General features: G+C 39.3%; 1 protein-coding gene across 1 annotated transcript; it reads right to left on the minus strand.

Annotated features, from left to right (window-relative positions):
• Positions 1 to 723: 723 nt before the first annotated feature.
• POLR2D (RNA polymerase II subunit D) lies at positions 724 to 19,842 on the minus strand. Its single transcript, XM_037070057.1, has 4 exons — positions 19,726 to 19,842; positions 13,409 to 13,589; positions 3,993 to 4,088; positions 724 to 2,341 (listed from the first exon to the last, which is right to left on the minus strand). The coding sequence occupies exons 1-4, from the start codon at positions 19,796 to 19,798 to the stop codon at positions 2,263 to 2,265; spliced, it is 429 nt and encodes a 142-aa protein (XP_036925952.1). The 5' UTR covers positions 19,799 to 19,842; the 3' UTR covers positions 724 to 2,262.
• Between the last annotated feature and the right edge of the window lie 1,494 nt (positions 19,843 to 21,336).

A 21,336-nucleotide genomic window follows, 5' to 3' on the forward strand; every position in this document is an offset into this window, starting at 1 on the left:
TTTCAGAAAAGATTCTTCTGGTTACTTTCTGGTGAAGTGAGGGTTTGACAGCGTATCTTTTTGTTTTGTTTCAATGTGCTCCTTATTTCTGGTTTTGCAAACATAGTACAGTAGGTCTAACAATGTTTCACACATGATTAGAGATTCTGCAGGGTCTCCTGATGATGAAACAGAGAGCTGGCCAGGACTGCAGAGAACGATGCCCAACAGAATGTGTTCACGAGGTTCTGAATCTAGAATATAGCATGAGGTAGCGTTTACAAGTAATTCCTAGCATACTTTTAAACATGTGCTTCTAATTATCTTACTACCATTAATTAGTGCCTATTTTCCATACTTTCCCAGCCTTATAGAGCTCAGAGACTCCTGGCATACCAAGGGCACAGCAGTGAAGATGGTGGCACTATACTGCTCTTGCCAGATAGCACCTGGGCTGTGATACAGGTCTGCTTTCCAGGTCTGCTCTTTCTGGTCTATTGCTTGGTGCCTACCTGCACATGTAACTGCCTCTGTTAAAAGATAATTCTGGCCCTGGTTGGTGTGGCTCAGTAGATTGAGCACGGGCCTGCAACCAAAGGATCTCAGTTCCACTGCAAGTCAGGGCACATGCCTAGGTTGCAAGCCAGTTCCCAGCAGGGGACGCACAAGAGGCAACCATACATTGCTATTTCTCTCCCTCTCTCCTTCCCTTCCCCATTAAAGAGAAATAAAGTCTTTTTTAAAAAAAAGATAATTCTGGAGACTTAAGGAATAAGCAATTTTGTTTGTGTTCATAGACTGGTACCATCACTAGTTGATATGCTACCAAAGTCTTGTACTAACTTCTCTGAAGCAAGCTGATTTATCACCCTATGTATACATGTTCATCTGTAGAGCATAATACTTAGTATTTATTCAAACATAATATATGTCAGCCACCATCAGGCTTTTAATATTTTCTCAATCTTCTCAAAATTATGGAGGAGAAAATTAATAGTACCTTAGTATGTGGATAATACTGAGAACACTGATGGGTCTCAAAGAAGTTGCACAAGGATGAAAACATTATTTACTTCAATATTTCCTTAAATTGAGGAATAACTGTCATTTCCTTTAAATATTTAATAAGAATACTGGTGGCAAAACCATGTCATTTCAGAAATTGAAAGAATTTATAAAAATAGGAATATTTTATTTTTGCTTTAGCAACTAACACAAAACCATCTTGACCTTTACAGCCATCTTGACCTTTACAGCCTCAACCCTTTCCTTGGATCATGAATTCATTTGGAACAAGTGCTAAAAAAACAAAAGAACAAAAAAAAAAAAAAAGAAGAAGAAGAAAAGAATTCTAAATCGGGGGGGGGGTATATTTCCCTTCATAAAAATAAAAGTTAGAATGTTCAGCTATTAAAATGTTTTCTCCAACCTGTATCAGATTGAGTAACTTCACTGTACTGACTGAGGAATGGGTAAGCTCCCTCCTTCCAAATTACCCCCATCTGATAACACTTGTTGCCAAGCAGCAGGCCAGAGGTTTGGATGGGATGCTACCTAAAAGAGCACTTCAAAGTGTTCAAACCTTCGCATCTGGCGGATGAAGGAAAAAAACTTTATATTTGGGAATGATAAAGTAAGTACTTTAGGATTACTTGCTCCAAAACTACATTCTGCAACATTAAGAAAAAAGGAAAAGTACCTATCTCAAGGCTTTGGACCCACAATACTTAGCACAATTATCCTCAGTTGTGACTGTTTTCCATAGTGAGCTTCTTCTGGTCTCCTGTGTTAAGCACAATAACGCCAAGGCTCTGGTGTGGTCATTAACACTACTACCATCTATCTTCAAGAATTTCAGACAATGTACAGGTCTGGTTTAATTCTTCCTTTTGCATTTAGGTAAGACTGTTCCCCATACCAGTTTTATATGTTCTAGTATAGTTTCATAAACTAGAAACACATTGAAATCAAAGCATAAAATATTAGAAATCAAAAATAACACAGGGGCCAAAAACCAGAGCTTATATGCTTATCACCTCACCCTGACCTTTCCACAGGAAAGCTCAGGAAGCCACAAGCAGCCACTTCAAGTTCTCTCCAAGATTATGTGGTCATTATGATTTAACAGTCAAGTCTGAAATAGCAACCCAGACCAAGACAAAGCTGGGTGGTTGTACCCAAATGCCCAAGTGTCTTCTGTGATAGAATTTCTGTGCAAGTTGGTCCTGGGGGACAGTGGTGCCATGCTGGGGATGTGGTTCCCTAAGTAGTAATGTTTGGAGATTAATATTGAAAGCTGCGCTTGGTCTGGATATCATCAAGAATCTGCTGAAGTTCCTCATCTTCAAACCGCCCCTCCAGGCTACAAGAAGAAAACCAAAAGAAGCAAGTCTCAGCAATTGACGATGTTCCCCACACTTATCTTTAATGCATGCCAATATTTGAGCACCACTTGCCCACCTCTCCATTTACCCCTAAACACTGATACTTTTACCTTTCAACTATATTTATTTCTTGCCTTTCCTTTTAAAAACATCATGAAGTATTTCAAACATATAAAGGTACAGAAAATAAGTTAACCTTAACAGTAATCCCTACTTGATCTAGATTTAATGAACATAACAGGATCAAACCAATGACTATGCATACTTCCCATCCCAACACCTTCACCTCTCTTCCCTAGAAGTAACCATTATCCTAAATTCGGTACTTATCATTCCTACACATATTTTTATACTTACTATATATGTGTAAAATATATCTATAAGCAATATGCAGGACTGTTTTTTAAACTTCATGAGAAATGGCATCATATTGTATCTTTCTGCAATTTTTTTTGCTGAAAATTCACTCGAGCCTTTGTTGACATTACTCCATGCTGTTCTAGTTCACTGATTTTTTTCACTGCTATAAAATAAGTACTGTATAGGCCCTGGCTGGTGTAGCTCAGTGGATTGAGCACTGGCCTACAAACCACACTATCGCGGTTCGATTCCCAGTCAGGGCACATGCCTGGGTTGCAGGCCAGTTCCCCACAGGGGACTCACGAGAGGCAACCATACATTGATATTTCTCTCCTTCTCTCCTTCCCTTCCTCTCTAAAGATAAATAAATAAAATAAAAAATATATAAAATACTGTATGATCATATAATGATTTATTTGTCCAGTCTCTTGTAGACTGACAGATTGTTGTCATGTTTTTGCTATCACTAACAATGCAGCAGTGGACACTGGAATATATATCTCCTTTTAAAGTACATGAGTGAGCCCTAGCTGGTGTGGCTCCTTGGACTGAGTACTGGCCTGTGAACTGAAAGGTTGCTTGTTCAATTCCCAGTCAGGGCATATGCCTAGGCTGCAGGCGTGGTCCCTGGGAAGCAACTGATCAATGTTTCTCTCACATTGATATTCCCTTCCCTTTCTCCCTATCTTTACTTATTTATTTATCTAAAAATAAATAAATAAAATCCTTCAAAAAAAAAGTGTATGAACCCTGGCTGGTGTACAGTGGATTGAGTGCGAGCCTGCGAACCGAGAGGTAGCCAGTTCAATTCCCAGTCAGGGCACATGCCTGAGTTGCAGGCCAGGTCCCCAGTGAGGGCACACAAGAGGCAGCCAATTGATGCTTCTCCCCCTCTCTTCTCATCTCTTTGAAAACAAATAAATACAATTTTTAGGAAAAGAGTGGCTCTTAGAGCATGTATCCAGGAGGAAATTTTTGGGTCATTGGGTATATTCATCTTTAACTTTATTAGATGCCAATTAGCCAAACTGGTCTCCAAACTGACTGTACTAATTTGCACCCCCACTATCAGTGTATGCGAGTTTCAGCTGTTCCACATTTTGGTAACAGTTGGTATGCTATAAAATCATCATTCTCACATTGTTAAAAAAGGTCCTCTCATTCAATGTTTCATCTATCCAGATTTTGAATGCACACACTTTTTAGACAAAATAATTCTACTTGTAGGAGTATATCCAATACACAGAACTTAACATAACTCATACTAACCTTGGGATCAGAGCCTTGGATTCCTCAGCAGTCTCTGGACAAAGATTGGCCAAACAGGCCAACTCAAACTTATGAAGCTTCTTCTGAAGCAACAAGCTGATAATCAGGAAGACAATTAAAACAAAACAAAATCAAAGATTCATGAATAGAAAAAGTGGAATCAAATGTAGCAAGAGAAAAAGTAAAGCACTTGCAATCTTTCTATTATACTTATAATAGAAAGTATACTTATACTTTCTCTCCCCCACTTTCTCCCTCCCTTCCCCTCTCTCTAAATTAAATAAATAAAATCTTAAAAAAGAAAACAACAAATTTATTAAAATAAAAGAACAATGTCAATGCAAATCATATCTTGGATTTACACCTCTCTACCTCTAAAATAGTGTTCATCAATGGTAAATGTGGTTTCAGAGAAAATCTTATCTAATCTTATCTATTCTTATCTATAAATGTTTCAGAAATAAAACATTTATTGTATTTATCTCTCTACTACAAGCATGTATGTTAATGTACAAAATATAGAAAATATCCAGAGGGGAGAGGGGAGAGAATCATAGGGGAAAAGGGGATGGACTCACATGAACAAGTATAAAGGACACATGGACAATAACTAAGGGTGGGGGGTGGAAAGGGGAGGGAGGCGGGGAGCATGGGGCGGGGGGCGGGCAGGGTTGGGAATATAAGACAGAAACCTGTACGTGAACAAGAATTAAATAAAAAATTATTTAAAAAAAATAAAGAAAGAAAGAAAAAAAAAGAAAATAAAGGAAAAAGAGAAGCTACCTATGTTACCACCTAAACAAATCAACATACCATCTTAGTATATCACTCTAAACATTTTTACATGGTTTAGAATATAAACTCAAACATTCTGTTTTGTAAATTTTTGTTACTTAATGCTATATTAATTTTGTCAAGAAAATACAGTAATCTCAGTTTCATGTGAAGAGGTTCAGACTATTGTAAATTGAGCACACACTCATTTACAAATACCAAAAAGTATCAATAAGGTGAAAAGAACCTTTTCCTACAGAAATAACCTGTATTAACATTTTCATGGAGGTCCCTTACCATTCCTATATTTACATATTTTTTTAAAGATTTTATTTATTTATTATTTATTATTTATTTATTTATTTATCTCTAGAGGGGAAGGAGAGAGGGAGAGAAACATCAATGTATGGTTGCCTTTTGTGCGTCCCCTGCTGGGAGTTGGCCTGCAGGGAACCCGCCTGCAACCCAGGCATGTGCCCTGACTGGAAATTGAATATTTACATATTTTTTAAATGAATGGAATCATAACAAAATGTTCCTCTAAAACTGGCCATTTTCATTCAACAACAGAGTAACTGTTTTCCATGTCAGTACACAAATAACTACCTCGAACAACACATTCCACTAAAGTGCCTTAATTCATACATCAAATTTCCTGTTGTTGAACATGTCAGTTTTTGCAGTGCTTTTTGAACATCATTATAAATGCATACTTCTTAGTGTACTTGAGTACTGTGTGTTTTAAAAATAAATTCCTGGAAGTAGAATTATTCAAAGGACATGATTGTCTGGAAAGCTTCTGAGAAGACAGTGTCCTAAAAGGGCTTTACCAGTTTACACTTTTATCCACAATAAATGACAGTGCCCATTTCCCCTTCTTGTTACACTAGGTTTCCCATTCTCTTTAATATTTTAAAATCTACTTAGCTGTCTTACAATTTCTTTGATTTCCTTGAAGATCACCATTATTTCATGTGAATGAGAAGTTTGAAATTCTGATATAAATCAAGCCATTAGAGACTAAGTCATCTTTTATACCATGTGGGTATCATCTAAAGATGTCAATCCTTTCCCAGTTTGTTCATATTTATATTTTATACATTTTATTTGTAAAAGGAAAATTTAAAGATTTTTATGCAAATTCATTTACTTATTGAACTAATTATTTAATGCCTACAATGAGACTGACACAATGATGAATATGACCAAGTCCCTGCCTTCACAAAAGCTTACATTCAACTAGAGTCAAATGTTCCCCACATTTAAAGTCTTGCTAAGCAGCCCTGACTAGTGTGGCTCAATTGGTTGGAGCATCATCCTACAAAGAGGAAGAAGGTATCCAGTTAGATTCCTGGTCAGGGCACATGCCTGGGTTTTGGTTCAGTCCCCAGTTAGGACATGGTTGAGAGGCAACGGATTAATGTTTCTACTTCACATCAATATTTTTTCCCTCTCTTTCTCCCACTCTTCCTCTTTCTATAAAAATAAAAATTTTAAAGAAAAACTTGCTAATCATAGGCAATATAATATATACATTCACTCCTATTATCACACAGCACTTTTATGCATCATAATTTATATTTAAATCCTTAATTTCTTAGGAATTTGTTTTTGGTGATATATAGAATTCAGAGTTTGTTGTAAAATATTTCTCCACTAATTTAGAGTTCCATCTTTACCATATATTAGACTCATATAAAATATAATACATTTGTATTTGAATGTTTCTGAATTTTCTTAACATATTTTATTTTATTTTTTTTAAGATTTTATTTATTTATTTATCTTTAGAGGGGAAGGAGAGAGGGAGAGAAACATCAATGTACGGTTGCCTTTCGTGCGTCCCCTGCTGGGAGTTGGCCTGCAGGGAACCAGCCTGCAACCCAGGCATGTGCCCTGACTGGGAATCGAACCGCGATCGTCTGGTTTGCAGGCCCGCGCTCAATCCACTAAGCTACGCCAGCCAGGGCTGTTAACATATTTTATTGATTATGCTATTACCGTTGTCCCATTTCCCCCCTTCACTCCCCTCCACCCTGCACACCCCCTCCCACCCACATTCCCCCCTTTAGTTCATGTCCATGTGTCATACTTACAAGTTCTTTAGCTTCTACATTTCCCATACTATTCTTACCCTCCCCATCTATTTTCTACCTACCATCTATGCTACTTATTCTCTGTACCTTCTCTCCCTCTCTCCTCCTCCCACTCCCCTGTTGCTAACCCTCCATCTGATCTCCATTTCTGTGGTACTAGTTGTTTGCTTAGTTTGTTTTTGTTTTAGGTGTGGTTGTTAATAACTGTGAGTTTACTGTCTTTTTACTGTTCATATTTTTATCTTCTTTTTCTTACATAAGTCCCTTTAACATTTCATATAAGGGCTTAGTGATAATGAACTCTTTCAACTTGACCTTATCTGAGAAGTGCTTTACCTGCCCTTCCATTCTAAATGAAAGCTTTGCTGGATAGAGCAGTCTTGGAGGTAAGTCTTTGGATTCCATGAGTTGGAATACTTCCTTCTAGCTCCTTCTTGCCTGTAAGGTCTCTTTTGAGAAATCAGCTGACAGTCTGATGGGAACTCCTTTGTAGGTGACTTGTCCCCTTACCTCTTGCTGCTTCTAGAATTCTCTCCTTCATTTTAATCTTGGGTAATGTAATTATGATGTGCCTTCGTGTGTTCCTCCTTGGGTCCACCTTCTTTGGGACTCTCTAAGCTTCCTGGATTTCCTGGAAGTCTATTTCCTTTGCCAGATTGGGGAAGTTCTAACCTTTCCAATTGTTGCTCTTCCTCTTCTTCTTCTGGTACCCCTATAATTTGGATGTTGGAACGTTTAAAGATATGCTGGAGGTTCCTAAGCCTCTCCTCATTTTTTTGAATTCTTGTTTCTTCATTCTTTTCTGATTGGATGTTTCTTTCTTCCTTCTGGTCCACTCCATTGATCTGAGTCCCAGTTTCCTTCCCATTACTATTGGTTCCCTGTTGATTTTCCTTTATTCCACTTAGCATTGCCTTCACTTTTTCATTTAATTTGCGACCATATTCAACCAATTCTGTGACCACCCTGGTTACCAGTGTTTTGAACTGTGCATCTGATAGGCTGGCTATCTCTTCGTTGCTTAGTTGTATTTTTTTCTGGTGCTTTGATCGGTTCTTTCATTTGGGCCATTTTTTTTGTCTTGACAGGCCTGTTAGGTAGTAAGGGGCGGAGCCTTAGCTGTTCACCAGGGTGGTGCAACCAAGTTGCTGGCTTGTGAAGCTGTATGTGCAGCAGGGGTCTGAGAGGGAACAACAGCACTTGCTTCACTCTTTGCTGGATTTCAGTCACTTCTCCCAAGCAAATTGGGCCCTTCTGGTGCTGATTCCCATGTGGGTGGGTTTGTGTACGTTCTAGGACCCTGTGAGTCTCCCCAGTGAACTCTGCTGTGAGGGTGGGAGTTTCTCCTGGCACCTCAACCCCCCAAGGTGTTTTTAATTGGTGTTTTGAGGCTTTTTTCCCCTGATCTGGGACTCTGGGTTGCGAGGTCTGTCTCGCTTCCCAGTTTCACCTGGTTTATCTGTGCGCAAACGTGGGACCGCCTGGTCTGCCAGCTTGCCAGCCCCCTTGTGTGCTGTGCCCCTCCACAATCTTCTGCCGCACTGGGTCCACCAGCTGCTGCCTTATGTGACAGGGGTCTGCCAGACACCACTTTGCTGTGACCCCTCTCCACTTAGCCGCCTGACTCCACCCTTCCTACCAGTCTGGATGAATGTGTCTACTTTAATTCCTTGGTTGTCAGACTTCTATACAGTTCAATTTTCTGTCAGTACTGGTTCTTTTTGTTTCTAAATTGTTGTCCTTATTTTGGTTGTGTGAGGAGGCACAGTGTGTCTACCTACGCTGCCATCTTGGCCGGAATTTTCTATTCTGTTTCAATAATCTGTGTAGTCTCATGCCAAAGTGTCACTACTTTATTTTAATTACTGGCACTTTTTAATGTCTTTTAACATCTTTTAGGGCAAACTCCCCTTCATTTTTCTTTTAAAAAAATTTTGATAAATCTTACAAACTTAAAATCATTTTATTCAGCGCCCCTCCCATTTCTCTCGAGGATTTAGAATGGCAAATGTATACATTAATTTGGGGCAAAATTACATTTTTACAGTATAAAGACCTTTCACTGATGACTATGTAAATCTATCTTTATTCATTCAAGTAATCTCTTAGGCTCAACAGTTTGTAGTTTTGAATGGAAGCTTCCCGCACAGTTCCTTCCCATCTTTTCTTCCCTGAATACATACACATTTGTCAGAACAGATTATATACTTCATATACAGTCCTATCACCTTCATTTTCTGAACAGTTAATATATGTGAGCATCTTTATTTTCATCATTTAAAAAATTTTAATTGTTGTTCAAGTACAGTTTTCTGCCTTTTACCCCCAAGAGCACCTTTCTTTTTTCTTTTAATATTTTTCCCATTACTATTTATCCTTATGCTCTCTTCCACCTCTACACACCCATGAACATCTTTCAGTTTCATTTTCTTTATTTTTATTAAGCATATTTTATTTTTTTAATTTTTATTTATTTATTTATCTTTAGAGGAGAAGGGGAGAGGGAGAGAAACATCAATGTATGGTTGCCTTTCGTGCGTCCCCTGCTGGGAGTTGGCCTGCAGGGAACCAGCCTGCAACCCAGGCATGTGCCCTGACTGGGAATCGAACGGCGATCGTCTGGTTCACAGGCCCGTGCTCAATCCACTGAGCTACATCAGCCAGGGCCTTATGCATATTTTATTGATTATGCTATTACAGTTGTCCCATTTTCCCCCCAACTTTTGCATTCCTCCTCCCAGTACCCCTTTTCCCTCCAGCAATTCCCTTCCCCTTAGTTCATGTCCATGGGTCATACATATCAGTTCTTTAGCTTTTCCACCTCCCATACTATTCCCAATACCCTCTGTCTATTCTGTGCCCACCAACCATGCTTTTTTTATTTTTAATTTTTAGAGAGAGAGGAAGGGAGGGAAAAAGAGAGGCAGAGAAACATCAAAGTATGGTTGCCTATCACATGGCCCATACTGGGGACCTGGTCTGCAACCCAGGCACATGACTTGACTAGGAACTGAACCAGTGGCCCTTTGGTTCACAGGCTGGCACTCAATCCACTGGGCCACACCAGCCAGGGCCCACCAACTGTGCTTCTTATTCCCTGTACCTTTTCTGCCATTTTCTCCCTTCCTACTACCTGCTAACAAAGCTCCACGTTATCTTCATTTCTATGACTCTGCTCCTGTTCTACTTGCTTGCCTGGTTTGTTTCTGTTGTTTTTAGATTCCGTTGTTGATAGTTTTGAGTTTGCTGTCATTTTACTGTTCAGTTTTTATTTTCTTTTTCTTAGATTAAGTCCCTTCAATGTTTCCTACAATAAGGACTTGGTGATGATGACTCCTTTAGCTTTACCTTGTCTGGGAAGCACTTTATCTGACTTTCCATTCTAAATGATAGCTTTGCTGGACAGATTCATCTTGGATGTAGGTCCTTGCTTTTCATCACTTTTGATACTTCTTGCCAGTCCCTTCTTGCCTGCAAGGTTTCTTTGGAGTAATCAGCTGATACTGTATTGGGCACTCCTTTGTAGGTAACTCTCTCCTTTTCTCTTACTGCTTTTAAGAGTCTCTCTCTATCTTTAGAGATTTAGAGATAAAGGTGGGGCCCTCTTTGGGTTCAGCTTCTTTGGGACTCTCTGAGCTTCCTGGACTTGTATGTCTATTTCTTTTGCAAAATCAGGAAAGTTTTCTTTCATTATTATTTCAAATAAGTTTTCAATTTCTTGTTTTTCCTCTACTCCTTCTGGCACCCTTGTGATTCAGATGTTGGAGCATTTAAAGTTGTCCCGGAAGTTCCTAAGCCTCTCCTCATTTTTTAAAAAAATTTATTTATTTATCTTTAGAGGGGAAGGAGAGAGGGAGAGAAACATCAACGTATGGTTGCCTTTTGTGCGTCCCCTGCTGATAACTGGCCTGCAGGTAACCGGCCTGCAACCCAGGCATGTGCCCTGACTGGGAATCAAACTGCGATCTTTTGCTTCGCAGGCCCGTGCTCAATCCACTGAGCTACACCAGCCAGGCTCTCCTCATTTTTTAAAATTCTTGTTGCTACCTGCTGTTTCAGTTGGATGTTTGTTTATTCCTTTTGCTCCAAATTGTTGATATGAATCCTGGCTTCATCCCCTTGACTGTTGGGTCCCTGTATATTTTCCTTTATTTCACTTTGTATAGCCTTCATTCCTTCATTTGGGGCTGCACTCAATTGTTTCTTTGAGCACCCTGATCACCAGTGACTTGAACTCTGCATCTGATAGGCTGCTTATCTCTGATTTGCTCAGTTTCTTTTTTTTTTCTGTTTTGATCCATTTCTTCATTTTGGCTTTATCTCCCTGTCTCTTCATTTTGGCAGCTTCCTTGTGTTTCTGTGTATTAGGCAGACTTGCTTCGACTCCCATAACTGGTGCAACTGTTATGTTGTAAGGGGCAGAGGCCTTAGGTATTTTCTAGAGTGGGGCAGCCCACCATGCTGCTTTGTGGTGCTGTGTGTGGGGGAGGGGTGAAAGGGAACAATGCTACTTGCTAGTTCTTACCCCATTCCCAGTCTCTTCCCCTACTTCCCATAAGTGTCTGGCACCCTTCTAGTTGCTGCCCTGCTGCTGATTCCCAGAGTGAGTAGGTTTGCAGATATTCTAGGGCCCTGTGGGCTCTTTAAACAGACTCTCCAGAGAGACTGGCAGTTGCTTCAGCCTCACCAACTCCCACAGTTTTACAGGTTATGAGGCTTTCTTCTACCGTTGCTGGACTCTGGGCTGCATGGTTTGGACTAGGGCTAGGATCACTCGCTCCCTTGTCCCTCCTGATTTTTATCTGCTGCACATTAATGTGGGACTGTCTCATCCGTGGGCCACCGCCCCCACCTGCTATCCTGCCACTGCCTTGCAGTGTTGCACTGAGTCCTCTCCACCCCTCCTACCCTTCTGGGTGAATATTTCCTGTTTAAATCCTTGGTTGCCGGACTTCCATACAGTTTAATTTTCTGGCAGTTCTGGTTATTTTTTGTTTTTAGATTGGTTGTTATCCTTCTTATGGTTGGGTGAGGCAGTGAAGCAAATCTAGTACATCTCCATCTTTGCTAGAGGTTCTCAATTTCATTTTCTACCACAGGTTTTAATGACAGCATAGTCATCCATCAGATGGATTTACCAACAATTTAATAGCTGTTGAATATTTAGATTGTCTTTTTTACCTTTGGCTATTATAAATAGTTCTCTGAAGACTATCTATGATATATATCTTTTGTCCATTTGTTTTGCCTTAGGGCAGTACTTTTCAAACATTTTCACCATAGTAGGGCAAATAAGTACCTCTAGGCAAGCTGCAGGCAAAGGCTCAAATGACTTTCTGCAACTTCAAGGTTTTAAGTTTCATGATTTAATTCAAGAACTCATATATATTTTTTGGTTTTAGTCCACAATATGCTGGTATCTGCCTTAATGCAGAAATGTTTGAAATCAACTACCATCCAGTAAAACTGATATCTCAGGAAGATGTGCTGCTTTTCCCGTGACCTTCAACATGCCCAGCACATCACTGTTTCCCAGGGCACATCCAACCCAATTTGAGAAGCACTCTCTTGGGAAAAAGTGCTAAAAGCCAGTTACTTTTTGATTCTGAAAGGTAAAGTAAAGATCCAGAAAAAATGCCCCTCATTTATATTAACTTACAAAATCTCAAAGACATTTCAGATGAATAATAAATAAGCCCATGGCCTGTGAACCAAAGGATCCCCACAAAACAATGCTGTTTTTTATAGGCATATATATATGTATATATATATGTGTGTATATATGTATGTGTGTGTGTGTGTGTATATATATATATATCTTTATATATGAAGCTTATGCAAGCTATATATATATATAAAGATTTTATTTATTTTATTTCAATGTATGGTTGCCTCTTGTGTGTTCCCTGCTCAGAACTGGCCTGCAACCCAGGCATGTACCCTGACTGGGAATCGAACCATGATCCTTTGGTTCACAGGCCTGCGCTCAATCCACTGAGCCACACCAGCCAGGCCTACATATATATATATATATATATCTAGATCTATAGATATAGATCTATATGAATGCATGAAAAAAAGATCTGAAGGGCCAGCAACAAACTGCTAACAGTCATTACTTTGCAGGGAGATGACTGGAATTTAGGGTAGGAAAGGTGGCCACAGAGGAATTTGGCCTTTAAACAACTTTGAAATTTTTGACAAGTTATTTTACATACATTAATCCTACAGATTATACAGGGTGGGGAGGAGGTGGGTGACAAAATAGCATTCTACCTGCAGATGTCCAATAGTTTGCATTAATAAAAAAAACTTCCTTGCCCTGACTGGCGCGGTTCAGTCGGTTAGATATCGTACCACACAGAGAAAGGTCCCCGGATGATTCCCAGTCAGGGCACATGCCTGAGCTGCAGGTTCAGTATGTGGTTGGGGTGCAGGTGAGAGGAAACTGATTGACGTTTCCTTCCCTCTCTTTTTTCTTCCCTTCCCGTATTTCTAAAAAATAAAATCAAAACAAAACAAAAAAACCTTCCTTTTAGTACTCACCTACGGACACTGGCAATGGTCTCTCTGTTTTTGAAACGACTGAAACGAGCTGTATAGTTTAGCGTTTTCATGAAGACCTCAGAAAGTTCCTGTTCATCCTCTGCACTCTCATTCTGTTGCTTTCGATGCTCCAGAAGCATATGAACTTCAGAATTTAGCAGTGTCTCAGCTGTTTCAAACTCTGTGAGAAGCACAAATGTCAGCTGAAAATATTCTTTCAGAAGTCAGTTTCTAAATGTTGGTTTTTGCATTCGAGACTAATAGCAAATCTCTGTCTCTTATGAAATCCAGACACTTCATATCCAACAACTTTATACCACAAGGTAGAGTGTAGTTCATGAAATACTAAAAAGCTCACTTGGGCTAGAGTTTCAGATACCAAAAAACCTAACTTAGATGTACTATTAAATGACACATCACTGTCCTGACCTGTGTGGCTCAGATGGTTGGGCACTGTCCTATAAAGCAAAAGTTTGGTGGTTCAATCCCTGCTCAGGGCACATGCCTGGGCTGTAGGTTTGGTCCTGGTCAGGGCACATATGAGAAGCAACCTATGGGTGTGTCTCTCCCTCTCTATCTCCCTTCCCCTCTCTCTAAAAATAGATAAAGTCTTTAAAAAAGACACATTAGACTAATTAGGCCAGTTACTGGTTTCAAAATGGGGCATGACCAACAATTATTTCTCTCTAGCTTGCATAAGCTCATAATCTTTCTATCTCATAATACTAATGTTACACTCTCAATTTTTTTACTTTTAAAAAATTCTAGTATAGTTGGTATGCAATACTGTATTATGTTATATTAGTCCTAGGGGTACAATACGTGATTTGACATTTTTAAACCTTACAGTGTGATCACCTTACTAATGCTAGTAACCATCTGTCACTGTGCAAACTTATCACAATATTGTTGACTATATTCCCTCTTCCCTATCTCACCCATCCTTCATCCACCTCCTTGATGGCAACTATCCTTTTGGCTTCTGTTTCTATAAATCTAGTTTGGGGGTTGCTTTTCTTTTTTTAGATTCTACAATTAAGTGAAACTATATAGTATTTGTTTTTCTAACTTATTTCACTTGCATAATACTTTCTAGGTCTATCAATGTTGCAAATGGCAAGATTTCATTATTCTTATGGCTGAGTAATATTCTATTGTATATATGTATCATTTCTTCCTTATCCATTTATCTATTGATGGACACCTAGGTTGCTTCCATAGCTTGGCTAATGTAAATAAAGTTGCAATGAACACAGGGGTGCATATATCTTTTCAAATTACTGTTTGTGCTTTCTTTGGGTAAATACCCAGAAGTGGAATTGCTGGATCTATTTTTAGTGTTTTGGTGGTTTTTTTTTAAAAGATCTTATTTATTTTATTTTTAGACAGAGGGGAGGGGAGAAAGAGAGGGAGAAAAACATTAATGTGTGGTTGTCTCTCATGTGTCCCCCACTGAGGACTTGGCCGGCAACTCAGGCACGTGCCCTGACTGGGGATCAAACTGGCGACCTTCTGATTTGTAGGCCAGCACTCAGTCCAGTGAGCCACACCAGCCAGGGCTATTTTTACTTTTTTGAGGAATCTCCATACTGTTTTCCATAGTGGCCACACCAATTTGCAATCCCACCAACAGTGCATGAGGATTCCCTTTTTTCCACATCCTCATTAACACTGGTTATTTGTTGATTTATTGATGATGGCCATTCTGACAAAGAGGCGGTATCTCATTGTGGTTTTGATTTGTATTTCCCTGATGATCAGTGATGTTGAGCATCTTTTCATATGTTTGTTGCCCATCTGTATGTCTTCTTTGGAGAAATGTCTTTCATCTCATTTTTGTAAGTACATGCACTGCAAAAGCGTGCACTGTCTGCCCATTTTTTGATAGGAAGACTTTTTTGTTATTGAGCTGTATGTGTTCCCTATATATTTTGGCTATCCACCCTTTATCAGATATACCATTTGTGAATAACTCTCATTTTAAGAATTTTCATTTTGTTGTGTATAATGCATACTTTTTGCCCAAATTTTGGAAGGAAAAATAAGGATATGCATGATACATGGGTATAATAATTACATACCATGGGTATAATAATCCTGTGTATAATGTACACAAAAACATGGGTACATACTATACATAACAAAATAAGGTATTATATTAGGGAGGGCCAAGTGTCTGGAAGCACATATTAATAATGTACCCCAAATTCTATTTCTGTACCTGCACAAATCTATTCACCCAGGTCACCACCTACTGTATCACAGGAATTGAGCTTCCAGCTAAATGCACATTTCCTCTAGATTTCATAGTCAAATATAGTCTGTCAATTAAATCTAACTCAAATATTTACCATGACGCAAACCTCTTGCCCTTGATACTCATTTAAAATAATTCTCTTGACCAGTAAACAATAGAAGCAATCTCTATGGGCAATATTTAAAAACTAAGTTTAAAAAGAGAAAAAGAAAGCTTTGTCTTGTTTCCACAATTGGAGAGGAATTGGCTCCTCTCCGATTCCTTTGGCAACCTTTAGCTATATTTTCATGATGACACTGTTGAAATGCTATTATCTCCTTTGGAAGATTGTTATCTCTCTCACATTAGGAGCATATGTTCCTAATGCTTATTACAAAGTATAAAAGTTGGTTTTTATCTGCTTTACCCTTATCAGTGAGGTCCCCCAGAGAAGAAACCATCCATAAACATGAATTCATGTTTATAATGTCACACTGATAAAGTGGAAGCAATTGTGAGAAAAATCCAAAGTTCTTTGCAATTTGGCATTTACATATGACATGGGTACATTTACTATTGGGGAAATCATGAACACCTCCAATAGATTAATGCCTTCCACTTCTTGGGCCAGGTGACAGGAAATTCGCTCTCTTTTCACAACAGTGTGTGTATATATGCACATGTGTTTTTGGAGGGGGGTGTCAAAAGGAAACTATCTTTATTTGAAAGGTTCTCACTACTCCTGAATATGACAGGCACCCCAAAGCTATTTTCTACCTGAGGGCAGCATAGTTTGAAGAAGAGGACCCTCAGAGTTAATTCCAGTCCAAACCTCCGAGGTGGTATACAGGTGAAGAAATTATTGCCTCAGAGCAATGAGTACAGAACACATTAAATATCAGGAAGTATGACCCCAAATGTCTCTGAAGTGAAAGTAATGAGTGACACCAGGGAGGGGAAAGGCAATAGCAGCTAAACTGTGTTAGTCTCAGCTTCTGAGGCTGCAGTATTAATGTAGCCTTAGACAATGAAAATTAAAGGGCTAAACAAGAGTAATGGCTTATTACCTCCAAGCTTGCTATAGCTGTTGATGTTTTGAAGGCTTTTGGAAAAGCACCCAAAGTTAGAGATACTTCCTTTTCTACACTACACAAATTTACCTGTGAAATTCAACGGATAGAACTCAGGACACCAAGATACTAAGCATCTGTCTCTACTCTTCACTGAGGGCAATGCCCAAGTGCTAGTTATACACCACCCTCACTCTTTTCAACAAATGAAATGCCAAGGCATTCAAATTGTGAGTTGAAGGACCTAGGAGAGGGGGGAGTGGGGTGCCTGAGACCTACCACAGAAGCCTTTCCAGGATTTGAAATCAATAACTGGGAAGAGAAGAGGGAGTACAAACACTTTTTTATAACTATGGAAAGTTAGGACCAAAACCTCTACTCATAGTTAACCACAACAAACCATTTTTTTGGTGAAAGTTCTCACACTTAAACACACACTACACATATTTTATTTGGAAAACAAAAGGAACTAGATCAGGGGATCTACATGATATTACCCCTCTCTGCAGATAGTTTAAGAGCAATAGCCACAATTCGCTAATCCCTGTTCCTCTAGGAAGGAAAATAATTCCTTGGCCAGTACCACATCTAACAATTTCCTTGAGAATCCTTCATTGCAACCATTAGTGTTTTATAAGGGTGGCAATTTCAGATGGTCTTCTTACACTGTACATTTTTCTCTCGAGTACAAAAATACAGGGTTTCTTTAGTTGAGGGAGGGAATGGTTGGGATTATATTCCTTTTTAGAAAAAATGGCTTACTTTCTAATTTCTTCAATTGAGTTGCTGTTAATTATATCACATAGATATAGGACAAATTTTTGTGGGCAAATATGTTTGTGAAAATTGCCACTAAAAATACTCAGTAGCTTTCAATCATCTCCATTCTTTTAGTCCTACAATTAATTTCACACATTTATTTACTTTCCATCCTATAGCAACAGATTTTTCTTATATTTTAAATACTTACTGTTGTTTCTGTATATCTACATATATTCTAAAATATGTAACACTTTATATGCCTATATTAGCTAATAAGTTAATAATAAAAAACTGATAGGATCTGCCCTGGCTGGTGTAGCTCAGTGGATGGAGCGCCGGCCTGTGAAGCAAAGGGTTACCGGTTCGATTCCCAGTCAGGACACATGCCTGGTTTGCAGGCCAGGTCCCCAGTAGGGGACATGTGAGAGACGACCACACATTGATGTTTCTCTTCCTCTCCTTATCTCTCCCTTCCCCTCTCTAAAAAAATTAATAAAACCTTTTTAAAAATTGACAAGATCTAAGATCTAAATATATCCCTTCAATAACCATTCGATACAATTTTCATGGGTACCAGATGCTACCTGATTTTATCAAAGAAGTATTTTCAGAGTGTTAGAAATAAAATTAAATTAAAAGCACCTGGACAAAACCCAAATACAAAAAATTGGTTTAATTTATCATGAAATTAAGAAAACCATCTCCTTCTTGGTTATTATACTCTTAAAAAGAAACAAACGCATATTGTCATTATGCAAAAAAAAAAAAAACAACCCTCCTGTAAAGATAGCCTATGGAAATAATTGCACTTGAATCTATGAAATAAAAAACTGTAAGCAATCTATCAATAGATAAATAGCATTACAGCACAACCATTAAATGCTATCTAACCTTTTAAAATAAAACAGTTCTATACAATTTACCATCAAAATTTTTAAGAGCTGTATGATTTCTATAGCATAATCTCATTTGCAAAGACAAAAGTGTATGTGTATATTTATGAATACGCATAAAATTAATTTGGAAGAACAAGTACTAACCTGTTTATAGTAGTTTCCTCTGGAAGAAAGGGTGTGGAGTTTCACTTTTTTTTAAAAATTAATTTTATTTATTTACTTTTAGAGAGAGGAGAAGGGAGGGAGAGGGAAACATCAGTGTGTGAGAGATACATTTATCGGTTGGCTCTCACACGCCCCCTACTGGGGATCTGGCCCACAACTTAGGCACGTGCCCTGTCTGGGAATCAGGTGAGGTGACCTTTTGGTATGCAGGCTAGCACTCAGTTCACTGGGCCACACACCAGGAAGGGCAAGGAGTTTCACTTTTTATTGTGAAAAATTACATAACATTTTTAAAAACAAGACAGTATTGTTAAGGTTTCTTCCATTTACTTTGATTTTCAGTACCTACATGACATATTTTAAAATCTTAAGCTTTCTATTTTTGGTTTCTAAATTACAAAGGACATGACACTGCATAGAGGAAGTTCCCTGATAGCAAATGTGCTTCACATGCTACAACTGACAAAGATTCTCTCCTTGACCAAACTAGCCATAGTCTCTTCCTGACTACGCCTCAACTTCAGCCCACAAAGGCTTGAGTGAAACACTGACAATATTTCTAACAATTCACGGCTGCATTTCCAAGGACGACCCTAGCTCCTTCAAAGAGCTTGCCTGTGAAAATTTAGAGCTGTCAAAATAATTTCCAGCCAACAGAGGGCAGGCTGTGGGAGGGCAGGAACCTAACTTCCATAAACGCCAGCCTAAAAACCCAAATGGATTTCAAATGGACCAAACACCCTTCCCACTTTTCGTAATTTTCATTTCCCTGTCCCTCTTACCGCCCCCCACCCCCCTTCCTCCATTCTGCCTTTAAAACGCCCAGTCACCTCTATACAAAGAGAAGTTGAGTTCAATCCACGCTAGGCTTTCTTCTCTAATAACGTATTGCTGATTAAAATCCGTCCTGACCACTTTAGTGTCGGCTGTGTTTATCTCCGACACGTCTCTCCCGGGCTTCGTAGTGTTATTAGAGAAAATAAACTATTACAACAGATAGCCAGAGCTGCCCAAGGGCAGTGTGGAAAGGCGCCGAGGGACCCAGGCACCCTCTCTGCAGGCACAGCGCCGGGTACTCGAGCCCCCGCAGGACCTGGACCTGCCGGGACTTGGACCTAGAGCGGGGTAGAACTAGGCCAATAGTGACCATGCCAAACCTCAGGGTAGTCGGGCAGCCCCAGGGCCCACCTTTGGGAAAGACAAGCTGTGAAGCGTCCTCCTCTACGTCGCCACTACGCGGGTCAGGACCGCCTGCCGCCATCGCCGCACGGCACGCTGACAGCCACACCACCGGAAGAGGACGCGCACGGCCGCAAGCCAGGGGCACGGAAAAGGCGGGACCCGGGGCGGGGCCCGGTGGGGTGGGCGGGGTCGGGAAGGTTGAGGCCTGCAAGGAAAAGACAGTGCTTCCCCACTGGGACCTGGGCCATGAATCCTGGGGGTTGATCACTTAGTCTTTCTGAGCTTCAGCTTTCTCACCTGTCAAGTGTGGGGATAGACTAGATGAGACGCGGGAACGCGCTAACTGACCCAAGGAACCCCGGCTGATGGGAAGCTGGGTATGTAACTCCGAAAATATACAGTGTAATTTGTTTCGGTACCTTAAACATTGAAAAAAAATTTGATTGCTTTGTAGTGGATTCTTAAAATTTTTTATGAGTTTATTTAAACCAAAATGGTGACACTCCTGGAAGCAATATCTCTAGATGCTCACTTAGTGGATTATTCTGATACTCCTGGCCTTGTGGACAGTGATATTGAGAAGCCTTTAACATCTCTTGAAACATTTGGCCCATCTTAGAAAAGCAAATGAAAATGCTTTTCATTAATAAAGGGCATAACCATAGTGCACGACTTGGCTCAGTAGCGAATGGTGTTTAGGTATCATGTAAACTGTTAACTAAAAAATGAATTACCAGACGAAAGTATGTACATTATATTCCTTTGCTCTATAAATTTTTACAAAATTATTTTGCTTTGAATCTGTATTTCCAGAAGAAATGTATTGGGTATGTTGGCAAAAGAACTTCCAGCCTAAGAAAAAGCCTTATAACACTTTATTTGATCAAAGCTGACAATGATGGGAAGGAAGCAAAATCTCCAGCAATTGAAAAAATGCTCCAGAGAATGGCAGTTTTGCAGTTTATATTATATATTAGAATCAAAGGAGAAGACATACCATGTTTTGCTGTGTATAATGCGCGTCTTTTTGCCCAAATTTGTGAGGGGAAAACAAGAATGCACATTATACATGGGTATAATGATCACATACCATGGGAATAATAATGCACAAAAACGTGGGTGTGCATTATACATGGCAAAATATAGGTAAGCAGGGTTACATGAAATCCATTGATGATAGATTAGGGGGCTGGATTGGAAAAAAAGTAAAATGTCTTCTACATTGGTGGTCTGTGCCCACCAATGTAAAAGACATTTACAGTTAATAAAGATGGTACTGTAAAGATGGTATCAGATGAGGGGTTCTGTGGTCTCTTGCTCTGATGCAGTGGATATGCCTTGAGGGGTCTGGAAAAGAAAAACTGACATTTCAAAGGTATGTTATCTTAGATGCACAAAGACAATAGGCAATTTCAAAGGTGAAGATTGACCTTTGTCAAGGAAGCTACAGGCCTAGCACATGACCCATTTTTTTGTTAGGAATTTTTATCTTGACTATATTACGTGGTTACTTTGTCTCCAAGTTTGTAAGGCTTGCTATGTGGGCCTTCCCTGAGATTGTCAGGTTTAGTATTTGGCCTTGTTATGGTCCACAGATAAAATAATAGTAGGTTATAT

The sequence above is a fragment of the Sturnira hondurensis genome, unplaced genomic scaffold (assembly GCF_014824575.4).
Source record: "Sturnira hondurensis isolate 20B ecotype Veracruz unplaced genomic scaffold, ASM1482457v3 Scaffold0001304, whole genome shotgun sequence".
In the NCBI taxonomy this organism is placed as follows: Eukaryota; Metazoa; Chordata; class Mammalia; order Chiroptera; family Phyllostomidae; genus Sturnira; species Sturnira hondurensis.

Excerpts from the sequence above, each read along its gene's own strand:
- POLR2D (XM_037070057.1), bottom strand. The coding sequence starts at position 19,798 with ATGGCGGCAGGCGGTCCTGACCCGCGTAGTGGCGACGTAGAGGAGGAC. Across the intron at positions 13,590-19,725 it reads ACAGCTTGTCTTTCCCAAAG|AGTTTGAAACAGCTGAGACA; the intron begins GTGGGCCCTGGG and ends TGCTTCTCACAG. Across the intron at positions 2,342-3,992 it reads TCCAAGGCTCTGATCCCAAG|CCTGGAGGGGCGGTTTGAAG; the intron begins GTTAGTATGAGT and ends TTCTTCTTGTAG.